General features: G+C 43.7%; 1 protein-coding gene across 1 annotated transcript in view; it reads left to right on the top strand.

Moving 5' to 3' along the window:
• The window catches only part of LOC137380040 (cilia- and flagella-associated protein 69-like), a 188,074-nt gene that overhangs the window by 21,482 nt on the left and 150,733 nt on the right, over positions 1–15,859 (top strand). The window contains exons 3-5 of the mRNA XM_068051569.1: positions 6,025–6,090; positions 10,730–10,839; positions 14,754–14,830. Coding sequence (XP_067907670.1) covers positions 6,025–6,090; positions 10,730–10,839; positions 14,754–14,830 — 253 coding nt within the window. The remainder of the gene's footprint in view (positions 1–6,024; positions 6,091–10,729; positions 10,840–14,753; positions 14,831–15,859) is intronic.

Genomic DNA, 15,859 nt, shown 5'->3' with positions numbered 1-15,859 from the left:
AGTGAGAGAGAGGAACTGAAAGAAATCAGTATTAGTAGAGAAATAGAGAAATGGTGTTTGGGAAATTGATGGGATTGAAGGCCGATAAATCCCCAGAGCTTGATAATCTACATCCGAGAGTACTTAAGGAAGTGGCCCTAGAAATAGTGGATGCATTGGTGGTCATCTTCCAAGATTCGATAGACTCTGGAACAGTTCCTACAGATTGGAGGGTAGCTAATGTAACCCCACTATTTAAAAAGGGAGGTAGAGAGAAAACAGGAAATTATAGACCAGTCAGCCTGCCGTCGGTTGTGGGGAAAATTCTAGAGTCCATTATCAAAGATTTTATAGCAGACCATTTGGAGAACAGTGGTAGAATCGGACAGAGTCAGCATGGATTTACGAAAGGGATATTATATTTGACAAATCTACTAGAATTCTTCGAGGATGTAACTAGTAGAGTTGATGAGGGGGAGCCGGTGGATGTGGTTTATTTGGAATTTCAGAAGGCTTTTGACAAAGCCCCACAGAAGAGATTAGCATGTAAAATTAAAGCATATGGGATTGGGGGTAGTGTATTGCGATGGATAGAAAATTGGTTGGCAGACAGGAAACAAAGAGTAGGAATAAATGGGTCTTTTTCCGAATGGCAGGCAGTGACTAGTGGGGTACCTCAGGGATCGGTGCTAGGACCCCAGCTATTCACAATATATATTAATGATTTAGATGAGGGAACTAAATGTAATATCTCCAAATTTGCAAATGACACAAAATTGGGTGGGAGGGTGAGTTGTGAGGACGATGCAGAGAGGCTTCAGGGTGATACTGAGGATGCAAGAAGGATGTTCCCGATGGTCAGGGAGTCCAGAACCACGGGTCATAGTCTAAGGAAATGGGGTAAACCGTTCAGGACTGAGGTGAGGAGAAATTTCTTCACCCAGAGAGTGGTGAACCTGTGGAATTCGCTACCACAGAAAGCAGTTGAGGCCAAAACATTGTATGTTTTCAAGAAGGAGTTAGATCTATCTCTTGGGTTTAAAGGATCAAAGATTATGGGGCAAAAGTGGGAACAGGTTACTGAGTTGGATGATCAGCCATGATCATAATGAATGGTGGAGCAGGCTCGAAGGGCCGAATGGCCTACTCCTGCTCCAATTTTCTATGTTTCTATTTGTACAAGTTGAGTGAGTGGGCAAATGCATGGCAGATGCAGTATAATGTGGATAAATGTGAAGTTATCCACTTTGGTAGCAAAAACAGGAAGGCAGATTATTATCTGAACGGCTATAAACTGAGAGAGGGGAATGTGCAATGAGACCTGGGTGTTCTCGTACACCAGTCGTTGAAGATAAGCATGCAGGTGCAACAGGCGGTAAAAAGGGCAAATGGTATGTTGGCCTTCATAGCGAGAGGATTCCAAGTACAGGAGCAGGGATGTCTTGCTGTAATTTTACAGGGCCTTGGTGAGGCCACACCTGGAATATTGTTTATAGTTTTGGTCTCCTTAGCTGAGGAAGGATGTTCTTGCTATAGAGGGAGTGCAGCGATGGTTTACCAGACTGATTCCTAGGATGGCGGGACCGACGTATGGGGAGAGATTGAGTCAGTTAGGATTATATTCGCTGGAGTTCAGAAGAGTGAGGGGGCAGGTCTCATAGAAACCTATAAAATTCTAACAGGACTTGACAGGGTAGACGCAGGAAGGATGTTCCCGATGGTGGGAGGGTCCAGAACCAGGGGTCATAGTCTAAGGATACGGGGTAAACCTTTCAGGACTGAGATGGGGAGAAATTTCTTCACCCAGAGAGTGGTGAGCCTGTGGAATTCGCTACCACAAAAAGCATTTGAGGCCAAAACATTGTATGTTTTCAAGGAGGAGTTAGATATAGCTTTTGGGGCAAATGGGATCAAAGGATATGGGGGGAAAGTGGGAACTGGTTACTGAGGTGGATGATCAGCCATGATCATAATGAATGGTGGAGCAGGTTCAAAGGGCCAAATGGCCTACTCCTGCTGCTATTTTCTATGCTTCTATGTTTCTATGATGTCTCATTTCTAAAGAAAACTAGATGCACATCTCTAACTTTTCCAGATACCTGAACCCATTGCTTCATTGCAAGGGACATAATAGCCTTCCTATAATTAGATGGTCAGTTTCAATTTCTGGTCTCCAATGTAACATCATGTGCCTTTTTATTGCAGACAAGCAGTGTGTTAATAGTTTCATAAATGTTTCTACTATAATCTTATGATTTTTCCTGACTAACTTGCTGTACTACTGTTTGGGGAAGCTGGAAACATATATGAGGGAGAAGGGAATAGAAGACGATTATTCTGTTAGAGTTAGGTGAGGAGGGATGGGAGGAGGCTTGAGTAGAGCAAAAGCATGAACTGGTTGAGCCAATGGCCTGTTTCTGTGAAGTATATTCCATGTAATTCTATATTTCACTTAACACATAATACCCTTTCTTTCGGTTCCTTCTCTTACACTAAATTTTCTATGTAGTTGTCCCTGCAAATAATTGCATACTACCTGAAACTCACAGTTGTAATTTCTAACAAACTGTTGGTTACCTAAAGAAAAAAATGGTTCCATTATTGCAGAACATATTTTTTTTTGCACTGACCTCAAATAGATATAACATGCTAGCAAGTAGCAACATATATGGAACTCTGATCATAAACTGACAGAAATCTGATGACGTCTGAGATTCCTAGGATGTGAAGTCCCTGTTTAAAAAATGATCATTTTGTATTGCACTGCTGAAAATCTTTCTTTCTAAATTTGGTTGCATTGTATCTCATTATATGTCATCCTAAGAATAAGCATGAGGGTATCCTCTTAACCAACAGTGAGATTACAATTTTGCAATTTATATTAAAGGAATCAATGCTTTCATATGCATTTGTCTGTGATTTTTACATATGTACATACGAATTACGAGCAGGAGTAGGCCACTCAGCCCTTCGAGCCTGCTCCTCCATTCAATAAGTTCATGGTTGTACTGATTACACCACATTTCCACCTACCCCCAATAACCTTCCACCCCCTTGTTTATCAAGAATCTATTGACCTCTGCCTTAAAAATACTCAAAAGACTCTGCTTCCATCGCCTTTTGAGGAAGAGAATTCCAAAGACTCACGAACCTCTGACAGAAAAAATTTCTCCTCATCTCTGTCTTAAATGGGCAACCCCTTATTTTTAAACAGTGACACCTAGTTCTAGATTCTCCCACAAAGGGAAGCATCCTTCTACATCCACCCTGTCAAGATCCCTCAGGATCTTGTATGTTTCAATCAAGTTTCTTCTTACTCTTCTAAATTCCAGCAGATACAAACCTAGCCTGTCCAATCTTTCCTCATGAGACAGCCCACCCATTCCAGGTATTAGTCTAGTAAACCTTCTCTGTACTACCTCCAATGCATTTATACCCTTCCTTAAATAAGGAGACTAGAACTGTACACAGTACTCCAGATGTGGTCTCACCAGTGCCCTGCATAGCTGAAGCATAACCTCCTACTTTTGTATTCAATTCCCCTTGTGATAAACGATAACATTCTATTAGTTTTTCTAATTATGTGCTGTACCTGCATACTAACCTTCTGCGATTTATGCACTAGGACACCCAGATCCCTCTGCATCTCAGCTCTGCAGTCTCTCACCATTTAGATAATATGCTTTTTTATTCTTCCTGCCAAAGTGGACAATTTCACATTTTCCCACATTATACTCCATTTGCCAGGTCTTTGCCCACTCACTTAACCTATCTTTATCCCTTTGTAGCCTCCTTAAGTCCTCTTTACAAGTTACGTTCCTACCTATCTTTGTGTCATCTGCAAATTTAGCAACCGTACCTTCGGTCCCTTCATCTAAGTCATTTATATAAATTGTAAAAAGTTGAGGCCCCAGCACAGATCCCTGAGGCACACCACTCGTTACACCTTGCCAATCAGAAAATGACCCATTTATGCCTACTCTCTGTTTCCTGTTAGCTAATCTTCTCTCCATCAATCTTCTGTCCATGCCAATATGTTACCCCCTACACCATAAGCTTTTATTTTCTGCAATTATCTTTGATGTGGCACCTTATCAAATGCCTTCTGGAAATCTAAGTACAATACATCCACTGGTTCCCATTTATCCACAGCACATGTAACTGCCTCAAAGAACTCCAATAAATTGTTTAAACATAATTTCAGTTTCACAAAACCATGTTGACTCTGCCTGATTACCTTGAATTTTTCTAAATGCCCTGCTACAACGTCTTTAATAAAAGCTTCTAACATTTTCCCATTGACAGATGTTAAACTAATTGGCCTATAGTTTCCTGCTTTCTGTCTCCCTCCATTTTTGAATAAAGGAGATACATTTGCTATTTTCTAATCTAATGGAATCTTCCCCGAATCTAGGGAATTTTGGAAAATTAAAAACTAATGCATCAACTGTCTCACTTGCCACTTCTTTTAACACCCTAGGATGAAGTCCATCAGGACCTGGGGACTTGTCAGCCCACAGCTCCAACAATTTGTTCAATATTTGTCAGAACTCAATGTAGTTTGTAGTTGGTGTAAAATATATGGAAAAGTGCATTTCAGAAAGGAATATGTAATAGAATCAGTCAGTGGATCATCTGCTGACATTTACATCACCTCCAGAGCAATGCCACCACTAATATATCATCCCTTCTCCTCCCCTTTCAGCATTGCAAAGAGACTGTTCCCACCACAGTCCACTCCTCAGTCACCCCGAACACACTCTTCCCTTCCTACAGCACCTTTCTGTGCAAGCGGAGGAGATGCAAACCTTCCCTTTTACCTCCTCCCTTTGCACCATCCAAAGCCCCAAACACTCCTTCTAGGTGAAACAGCAATTTGCAATTTAATATACTGCATTCCCTGCTCACAATGCGGTCTCCTGTATATTGGGAGACCAAACGCAGGCTGGGTGACCACTTTGTGGAACACCTCCGTTGAGTCCACAAGCACAACCCCAAGCTTCTAATTAGTCACAGGTCATTTTAATTCTCCATCCGCCTGCATTTTGTTTTCTTTCTCTTTGCTTATTTTTCCTTTCTCTTGTTTCTCTTTTATTTCCTATTCTTTGCTTTCAGACAGCAGCTGTTCATTATTCTGCCATTCACAACTCTCTGGCCACATCTTTTGTTTCTTTACTTGTCCCATTACCACTCCCTTTGGCCTTGCACCATGAAACCTTTTGTTATTTACTCTTTCCTGCCCTCCACCCTATCACAGATCTTCCCTTTTATTCTTTTACCCCCCTCCATCCCCCCTTCACTCGCTCAGAACCTATTACATTTCTAACTTTTTGCAGTTTTGATGAAAGGTCAAAGACCTGAAACGTTAACTCTGTTTGTCTCTCTACAAATGCTGCCAGAGCTGCTGAGTATTTCCTGCATTTTCTGTTTTTATTTTAGATTTCCTGTATCCATGGTATTTTGCTTTTGTATGGGTAATAGAATCATGCTATAATCATGTTTTTTCTGCGATGTTTCATTTTTGAACATGTTACTGAAGATAACATTCTCCTTTAAAGTTATTTTTTTTTCTATTGGGCTTTGCTTTTCAGGATGAAATACTTATTTTCTCAATTTAACTGTTAAAAGCCTTTGTGAGACCACTGATCATGATGCATGAGAATTTTACTGGAATTTAGAAGCCACTTACTTTTTCATCAGAGGACACCAATCTAAGTTGATTGGCAAAAGAAGCAATGGCGACGAGGAAAAACATTTTACGTGGCTGGTGATTAGGATCTGGAATGCATTGCCTGAGAGTGTGGTGGAGGCAGATTCAATCGAGGCCTTCAAAAGAGAACTGGATAATTATCTGAAGAGAAAAAATTTGCAAGGCTATGGGGAAAAGGTGGGGGAGTGGGACAAGGGTGAGTTGCTCTTGCAGAGAGCTGGCATGGACATGACAGGCCAATGGGCTCCTTCTGTGCTGTAACCATTCTATCACATGTGATTCTATCACATTTAAGGCCATTTCTGTGTCTAAGTCTATTTTTGCATATTCTGCAGTGCAACCTTGTTGATAGACATCTGCATGCTTTGAAGAGGTTGGTGAAACATTATCAGTTTGGATTTGTATCCTTTTTGCTGTTGACTGTTCACTTATTTATGTTTCTATTCTGTATCAATCAAAATATTGTGTGACATAGGAACAGGAATAGGCCATATAGCTCCTTGACTCTGCTTCACTATTCACTCAGATCATGGGCCATCTGTACCTCAACTCTATTGATCAGCCTTTGATACACTCTTACCTAACAACCATCCATAGATCTCAGTCTAGAAAATTTCCAAATGATCCAGCATCCATAGGATTTCGCGGAAGAGAGTTCTAGATTTCCACCACTTTTTGTGTGAAAAAGTGCTTCCTGAATCATTCCTAAATGCCTAGTTTTAATTTGAAGATTACAACCCTTGTTCTGGATTCCCCTCACCAGCAGAAATAGTTTCTCTGTATCTATCCTATTGAATCTCTTTATCATTTTAAACACTTCAATTAGATCACCCCAGCAGCTTCTAAACTCAAGGGAGAGGAAGACCAACATTCCATTTGTTATTTTAAATTATTTTTGCAGCAGCTTTTATTGATTTGTCTTTGTTAAATCCAAAGTGAATGACCTCAACTTCCCCATGTTGAACTTCATAGTTTTGCTTGCTCACTTGATTTGTCAACATCTTGTTGCAACTTCCTGCTCCCATGTACACAGCCTACTGCACTGCCAAACTTGGCAGCTGAATGCAAGGCCACCAATGGTGGTGTGATTAAAATTAGAGATGCTCAAGAGGCTAGAATTGGAGGAGCACAGATATCTCAGACAATTTAGAACTGGAGGAGATTACAGAGATAGGGAGGGGCAAGATTACAGAGGGATTTGAAAACAAGAATGAGTATTTGAAGATCAAGGCATTGCTTAACTGAAGCCAATGTAGGTCAGTGAGCACAGGGTTGATGGGGGAATGGAACTTGGTGTGTTTTAGGATACGAGCAGCAGAGATTTGGATGGCCTCAAGTTTATAGAGGATAGAACATGGGAGGCCAGCAAGGAGTGTGTTGGAATAGTCAAGTCTCGAGGTAAGAAAGACAGGGATGAAGATTTCAGCAGCAGATGAGCCCAGGCAGGGTCAGAGTTGGGCGATGTTATGGAGGTGGAAATAGGCAGGCTTAGTGATGGCATGGATATGTGGTGGGAATCTCATCTTGGGGTCAGATACGACACCAAGGATAGAAACAATCTGGTTTAGCCTCAGACAATTGCCAGGGAGAGAGGGATGGAACTAGTGGCTAGGAAACAGAATTTGTGGTGGGGACTGAAGACAATGGCTTTGGTCTTCCCATGTTTAGTTGGAGAAAATTTCTGCTGATTCAGTACTGGACAATTTAGAGACTGTGGAGGAGTCGAGAGAAATGGTGGTAAGGTAGAGCTGTTCGCTTATATGTGGAAACTAATGCTGTGTTTTCGGATGATGTTGCTGAGGGGCAGCATGTAGATGAGAAATAAGAGGTCGGGCAAGGATACATCCTTGGGGGACACCAAAGGTGACTGTGAAGGAGCGGGAAGAAAAGTCATTGCAGGTGATTTTCTGGCTATGACTGGTTACATAAGAATGGAACGAGGCAAGTGCAGTCCCAGCCAGCTGTATGACGGTGGAGAGGCATTAGGGGAGGATAGTGTGGTCAACTGTCCCAAAGGCTGCAGATAGGTCGAGAAGGATGGGGAAGGACAGCTTACCTTTGTCGCAGTCAAATAGGATGCCATTTGTGACTTTGATAAGAGCTGTACTGTGGCAGGGGCAGAAACCTGATTGAAGGGAGTCAAACATGGAGTTCCAGGAAAGGCAGGGATTTGAGAGGTGACAACATGTTCAAGGACTTTGGAGAGGAAAGGAAGGTTAAAGAAGGGGTGGTATTTGCAGGGATAGAGGGATTAAAGATTTTTTTGAGAAGAGGGGTGATGATGGTAGCTTTGAAGCGGAGGGAGACTACCTGGGGAAAGAGAATTGTTAACAATATCAGTTAACATGGAAGCCAGGAAGTGAAGTTGGGTAGTCAGCAGTTTGTGAGAATAGGATCGAGGGAGCAGGATGTGAGTATCATGGATTTGAGTGAGCTCTGAGAGGGCATGGGGAAAGATAGGAGAGAAACTAGAGAAACATATGAGTTCAGGGCTAGGGCAGGGGGATCCTTATGGGAAGTTTATCTGGTGGGTTAGGGATCCAGAGGGAAGCAGCAGAGGCAGCTGATTGGATGGTCTCTATCTTAGTGACAAAGGAGTCCATGAGCTCCTTGCACTTGTTTTTGCTGGTGAGGATGGAGGAGACAGGAAAGAGGGGTTTAAGAAGATGGTTTGAATTAGAGAAAAAAGCTAGGGGTTATCTTTAATTCCAGGATGACCCTGGAACAGTGAGCAGCTTTGGCAGATGAGAGCAGGACCCAATAGCGCTTTATGTGGTCATGCTAGATCTGGCGATGAATGGCTAAAATAGTTGTCTGCTATATCCATTAAAGTCTGCGTACCTTGGGACACAGGGAGTGGAGTTGAGAGCCATGCCGAGGGACCAGCCAGGTGAGAGAGAGTAATGGTTTTAATTGGGACTAGGGAATTGAAGCCCCACCTTCAATTGGTTGAGAAGGTCAGTACTCAAGAAATGCCATGGTGAATGGAAGGCCAAAGGCTAGTAGTTGGGATTTTGAAAGTGCAGTTGGTTATTATGCACAGTTTTATCATCACAGTAGAAGAAGGGTATTGTAACTATTGAAAGGATACTTAAAAGAGCAAGCAACATAGTGAAGGGATGGAGTGCTTATATTTTGAGGAGCTTTTTGTAAATTGGATGTGTACTGACTGGAAAAGAGAAGGTTGAGAGTTGATATGATTGATATTTTTAGGATTCCAAAGGGACTAGATAATATAGATTAGGGTTGTCCAACATATGGCCCGCGGGCCAGAATCTGGCCTGCCCAAGGTTTCCATCCGGCCCGCCAATCTGCCCATAGCTTGGCACTGATGGCTTCCCTGTACATCAGGTGGAGGGGATAGGCAGGACCAGCGTCTGATGGGCAGAGTTTCCTGTCTGTGATTGGTGATTGGTCACTCTCTTTGACTGACAGGGGATGCCTGGGTGGGGTTAGCACTGATTGGTGGAATGTGGTGCAGGCGCCCTGGGCTCAGCCGCCGCGTTGCTTTTGCGTGGTTTAGTAAATGTCCTGTATCCTGCACACTGGCTAGGTTCCCACCTCCACTCACAGAATCACAGAATAATACAGTGCTGAAGAGGTCCTTCAGCCCATCGAGTCTGCACCGATGCATTAAAGACACCTGACCTGTCTACCTCATCCCATTTGCCAGCACTTGGCCCATAGCCTTGAATGTAATGGCATGCCAAGTGCTCATCCAGGTACTTTTTAAAGCATGTGCCCAGGCAGGGCATTCCAGACCGTCACCACCCTCTGGGTAAAAAAGTTCTTCCTCAAATACCCCTTAAACCTTCTGCCCCTTACGTTAAACTTGTGTCCCCTCGTAACTGACCCTTCAACTAAGGGGAGCAGCTGCTCCCCATCCACCCTGTCCATGCCCCTCATAATCTTGTACACCTCGATCAGGCCACCCCTCAGTATTCTCTGCTCTAGTGAAAACAACCCAAGCCTATCCAACCAATCTTCATAGCTTAAATGTTCCATCCCAGGCACCATCCTGGTGAATCGCCTCTGCACCCCCTCCAGTGCAATCACATCCTTCCTATAATGTGGCGACCAGAATTGCACACAGTACTCCAGCTGTGGCCTTACCAAAGTTCTATACAACTCCAACATGACCTTCCTGCTTTTGTAATCAATGCCTCGATTGATAAAGGCAAGTGTCCCATATGCCTTTTTCACCATCCTATTAACCTGCCCTTCTGCCACTCGCCCCAACTTAAATAAAACAGGCACGGTAAGTATCCAGTTGTGGGAATGGTTGCTGCAGGGAGTGTGGAGCAGGTAGCAGGGAACACGGAGCACGGAGAGGGGGAGACACAGACAGAGAGAGAGGGAGAGAGAGACAAAGAGAGGTGGAGAGAAATGGGAGAGGGGGAGAGACAGGGAAGGGGAGAGAGTGAGAGAGGGCAGGGGAGGGAGGGAGAAAGGGTGGGGGGGGGAGGAAGGGAGAGAGGGTGGAGGGAGGGAGAGAGAGAGAGAGGCGGAGAGGGGGGAGAGGGGGAGGGAGAGGCAGAGACACACAGAGAGAGTGCGGAGAAAGGAATACACAGAGAGAGAGGGGGGAGAGATTAAGATCTCTCTCCTGACAGATGAACATCTATCCAGAATACTCCACATCACTACATCAAGTGTGCCCATAGAGATTGACGACGCAAGCAAAAACAATCCCAGGTATGTCACTAAATCAGTGTTCAATATAATGATGAGAAAGTAAGTCAATAAACTCATCTTCTCATTGAAAGCATCTTCACAAAAATATACATTTGTTGTTGTTTTGATTAATAGTAAGATACATTTTTAGTGCCTTTATCTTTCTGAAATTTGCTCACCAGCCCCCTATGTAGGACAAAAATTGTAATGTGCCCCCCACCAACGTGAAAAGGTTGGACACCCCTGATGTTGACCATCACAAGCAGTTTCACCAGAAGACAGATCTTTGTCTTTTTTCATATAGGAATTCCTATGTTCCTAAAATATGATGAAGTTTTAATGCCTTAACTTTATTTTTATAAAAAGCCAATTAAAGACTTGGTTCAAGTCTTTAAAATTCTTAATCTTTGTGCAGAAAAAGTAAGAGATCAGAATGCCTACATACAGCCAATATGCGAAATCCTCAAATTGTGTGGGTAAGTGACTGTCTTTCATTATTATGTACCGGCCATTGAATTACTCAAATGGATTTGGTGCTGCATATGTTTAGATCTGGGGTAAATTTGTGAACTAGTGCTCACAGCACACTGCTTTGTGTATCTTGAGAATTTGGGCTTGGATCTCAGTGAACCCTGCACCCATGTCCTGTCCGTAACACATGAAAAATTCTGCAAAACTCACTGAACTATATTCAGACTCTTGACGTATGATTCAAAGTTTGTGCTCAGAGAACTAATTCAAAACATCTACCCCAACCATCAAATTATTAAATAAGCAGATTAAAAATTTGCAGATTTAACTTAACATTTAAACTTTATTTACTGACAGAACATGGCCAAAGTTTTTGAAATAATGCTACTCAACATTTTCATTATTGATTTAGATTAATGGAACTGATCTTAAATTTGCAGATGACATGATAATACTCAAAGGAGTGAATAATTTAGTCCCGATCTTTATGCTGGCGGCTGACATGTGGACAAATTAGAGGAATGGGTCTATATGTGGCAGAATAGACCCTAGTTGACAGAAAATGGTAACAAAAAGCTGTAATATTTGTGATCCAGTGCAGCCAGCGGAACAAAACAACAAATATGGTTGACAACAGTTTAGGTGGGTTTCAAGGAATATTGGCTCCACAGGGTACTTGGGTGGTTCAAAGTTAAAAAGCAGCAGCCAGGAAACAGCCCTTTGGGACACTGGATTAGCAGGGCCCGAAAAGCCAAAAAATTTAGCTGGAAAGCAGGATGAAGAAAAAAATAAATTAAAAACTGAATTGTGTAATAAAGATAAAAAGTTAAAACTTATCTAAAGAACTTACTGAAAGAGAAAACAAGATGGCAGACAGAATTTTCAACACTATTCAACATGATATTGCCACATGGTGGCCAGAAAGTCCAATAATGGTTTGATCACTCAGCATAAGTAGTAATCATTCTCAATATATAGAATGTAGAAATTTAGAATGAAGAAGTTGACAACAGAAGTGCATGCATAGGTAATATTTTGTAATAGGATATGTCAAATACAAGAGAGTCAATGATGTTTACAGCTACAACACTGGCATCTACCTGACAATGTGAAAATTTGCACAGGTATATCCTGTCAACAAAAAGTAGGACAAATCCAATTCGGCAAATTACCGCACCATCAGTTTACGCCCAATCATCAATGAAGGGTATCATTGACAATGCAACCACTAGGTGGTGCAGTACTGGCACATGTGCCAATGCAGCCTCATCGAGTGAAACATCACTATCTGCGACGTTTAAGAAGCTGCCAGTAATAAAGATGGCATGACTCAATTTGACATAAAAAACAAACCCAGACCCCCTCAATGGCTGCGATCGCTGTCTCCATCCTACCCCCAACAGTACCCCGCTGCTTCCCGCCCTCGGCGTTTCTCGTTGCCGCTCCCTCTGCCAACCATCTGCTCGCTGCTCGCTCCCCACCTTGCTGCTTCGGCCGCTTACTCCCAGCCTTGCCGCTCCCCCCCTCGGCCGCTCGCTTCCTGCCACCACCCCCCCACCCCCATCACCACCGCTTCTCCAGGTGGCATAGCATGGAGCGAGCAGCCGGGGTGGAAAGCGGCAAGGCAGGGAGCAAGTGGCCGATGGGGGTAAGTGGCAAGGCCGGGAGCAAATGGCTGAGAAGTGACAGGGACCGAGCAGCTGAAACAGCAAGGTGGGGAGTGAGCGGCCAAGGTGGGGAAGTGGTGAGGGGGGGAAGTGGCAAGGCAGGGAAGCGGTGAAGCGGGAAGCGAGCAGCCGAGGTGGGGGGAAGTGGCCGAGGGGTGACAGGGAGCAAGGGGCCAAAGCGGTAAGGTGGGGAGTGAGCGGCCGAGGTGCAGAGTGGGGTGGGGGGGAGTGGCAAGGCTAAGACTGAGCGGCCGAGGGGTAACAGGGAATGAGCAGCCAAGGTGGTGACCTGGGGAGTGAGCGGCCAAGGTGGGGAAGCGTCGAGGCAGGGAACCCGAGATGGGGAGTGGGGGGGGGGGGTGGGTGGTGGGTTGGGGGTGAATTGGCAAGGCTAAGAGTGAGTGGCCAAGGGGTAACAGGGAGCGAGCAACCGAGGCGACAAGGTTGAGAATGAGCAGTTGAGGGGTGTAGGCAGCAAGGCGGGGAAGTGGCGAGGCAGGGAGCAAGCAGCTGGGGCGGGGGAGTGGCGAGGCGGGGAGTGAGTGGCCAAGGTGGGGAAGCGACGAGTAGTCAGGAGCGGGAAACTGAAAGCAGTGATTGAGGCGGAGATGACGGGAGGGAATGGGGTATTGTTAGGGGGAATGGAGGCGAGAATCATGGCCATTGAGGGGTGAGGCAACACTCGAACGTCATTACGTCTGACATCAGCGTGCGCTTGAGCGCATTCATATTGCAATCTGGTAAATATTTGGACGCACTGATGACGTCCGCAAACGCTCTGTATTGTCACTCCGATCATTGACAGTGCTATCAAGTGGCATTTACTCAGCAATAACCTGCTCACCGATGCGAAATTTGGGTTCTGCCAGGGCCACTTGGCTCCAGATTTCATCACAGCCTTAGTCCAAACATGGACAAAAGAGCCACATTCCAGAGGTGAGAGTGACTGCTCTAGACATCAAGGCAGCATTTGACTGAGTGTGCCCTAGCAAAACTGATATCAGTGGGAATTGGGGAAACTCTGCACTGGCTGGAATCGTATCTAGCACAAAGGAAGATGTTTGTGATTGTTGGAGGCCAATCATTTCAGTTCCAGGACATCACTGTGGGAGTTCCTCAGGATAGTGTCCTTGGCCCAACCATCATCAGCTGCTTCATCAATGACCTTCCCTCCATCATAAAGTCCAAAATGGCAATGTTTGCAGATGATTACACAATGTTCAGTACTATTCACGACTCCTCAGGTACTGAAGCAATCTGTACCCACATGCAGCAAGACCTGGACAACATTTAGGCTTGTGCTGATAAGTGGCAAGTAATATTTGCGCCACATGTGCCAGGCAATGACCATCGCCAACAAGAGAGAATCTAACCACCTCCCCTTGACATTCAATGGTATTACAATAGCAGAATCCCTCACCATCAACATCCTGGGAGTTGCCGTTGACCAGAAACTTAATTGGACCAGTCCTATAAATACTGTGGCTACAAGAGCAGGTCAGAGGCTGGGAATTCTATGGCGAGTAACTCACCTCTGGACTCCCTGAAATCCACTGTCTAAAAGGCACAAGTAAGGAGTATGATGGAAATCTCTCCACTTGCCTGGATGAGCACTGCTGCAACAATACTCAAGAAGCTCGACACCATCCAAGATAAAGCAGCCCTTTGATCAGCTCCTCATCCACCAGCTTAAACATTCACTCCCTCCACTATTGGTGCACAATGGCAGCAGTGTGTACGATGGCAGCAGTGTGTACCAAGTACATGATGCAGTGCAGCAATTTGCCAAGCCACCTTCGATAGCAGCCTCCAAACCCACGACCTCTACTACCTAGAAGAACAAGGGCAGCAGACGCTTGGGAACACCACCACCTGCAAGTTTCCCTCCAAGCTACACATAGCATCCTGAAATGGAACTATATCACCATTCCTTCACTGTCACTGGGTCAAAATCCTGGAACTCCCTAACAGCACTGTGGGTGTACTTACACCATATGGACTGCAACAGTTCAAGAAGATGGATCATCACCACCTTCTTAAGGGTAATTAGGGATAGGCAACAAATCCTGGCCTTGCCAGCAACACTCATATCCCATAAATGAATTTTAAAAAAACAAAGGCACATATATAAATTTCTGATGGCTTTACGGGGTAAAATGTATTTTATAAAATAAAAGTAGTGATGTTTACATAACCTGAATTTTAAGTTTAAAAAGACTGTTACATGACATTACTCTCCTTGTTTTCATCAGCTTACCTTTCCTAAAGGAGCAGTTATCTGATGAGTCTAACTTTGTCCAAGTTGTGTCCGAGTCTATTTCGCAAATGGGTATGGTAATATCATTTTGTACAGTTTAAAAAAAGTAAATATTTGAAATCTACAGACTAGTACTAATGTAAAAACCTACTCTCATTTTAAATGATAGTATATGTTACCTATTCAAATAAATGACTATGAATGACAGCAACAAAAAAAATCCAGTTTTTATAGTGATTTCTCTACTCTTTAAGCCCTTTCTTAATCACGAAACATTCCTGTCCCTAGAGTGTAGGCAGATGACATGCTGCCACTTGATAATGCCACTATATAACTCACTAGATAATGCAGTTGAGTGAAATCTGCCAGTTGATTGGTTTGATTCTCCCCCATCCCTTTATTCCCTTCACAAATAGCATTAGAAATGTGGTTTGCAGACTAATTCAACTTTTTCTCTCAGATTCCAATGTGAAATCCATGACCTAGATTTTTGTCTTTACTAGTGGGACATTAAGCATTGCCTGGGCAGAGCACGGAAAGGAAAATCTGACAGGGAGGACAGCATGGCCCTTACAAAACATGCTGGATTTTCAATCCTTTAATTTCAAGGGAAGAAAAATCAGACAGGTTTTATTACGAAGTAAATATAGCATAGAAATTGGCCTTCAGCCCAACAGGTCCATGCTGGTGTTTATGCTCCATTTGTGTCTCCCCTATCCTTCTTCATCTCACCAATCAACATATCCTTCGATTCCTTTCTCCCTCATGTGGTTATCTAGCTTCCCCTTGAATGCATCTATGCTATACACTTCAACAACTCCCTGTGACAGTGAGTTCCACTTTCTGCTACATGTGTGTGATCTTCTGCACCAGAATTGTAATTCTATGTTCTGCCAGGTGATGTTTCATACCCAAGCAATTAAGGAGCACATCTACACTAGTATATTTAAGAAGTGATATTTTGAAAATGGAGAGAGTGGAATCTTTGAAAAGCAGAATGTGTCTCCACTTTTGTGGACATAGTTGATATTCGGTGTCAGTGCCTATACTGCGAATATTCTCTATCTTTGCTGTGGCAGATAACTCAGTTTAATAACACAG

This window comes from Heterodontus francisci, chromosome 2 (genome assembly GCF_036365525.1).
Source record: "Heterodontus francisci isolate sHetFra1 chromosome 2, sHetFra1.hap1, whole genome shotgun sequence".
NCBI lineage: Eukaryota > Metazoa > Chordata > Chondrichthyes > Heterodontiformes > Heterodontidae > Heterodontus > Heterodontus francisci.
Note: the sequence above shows the minus strand (reverse complement) of the source record. Positions and strands in the feature narration are given on the sequence as shown.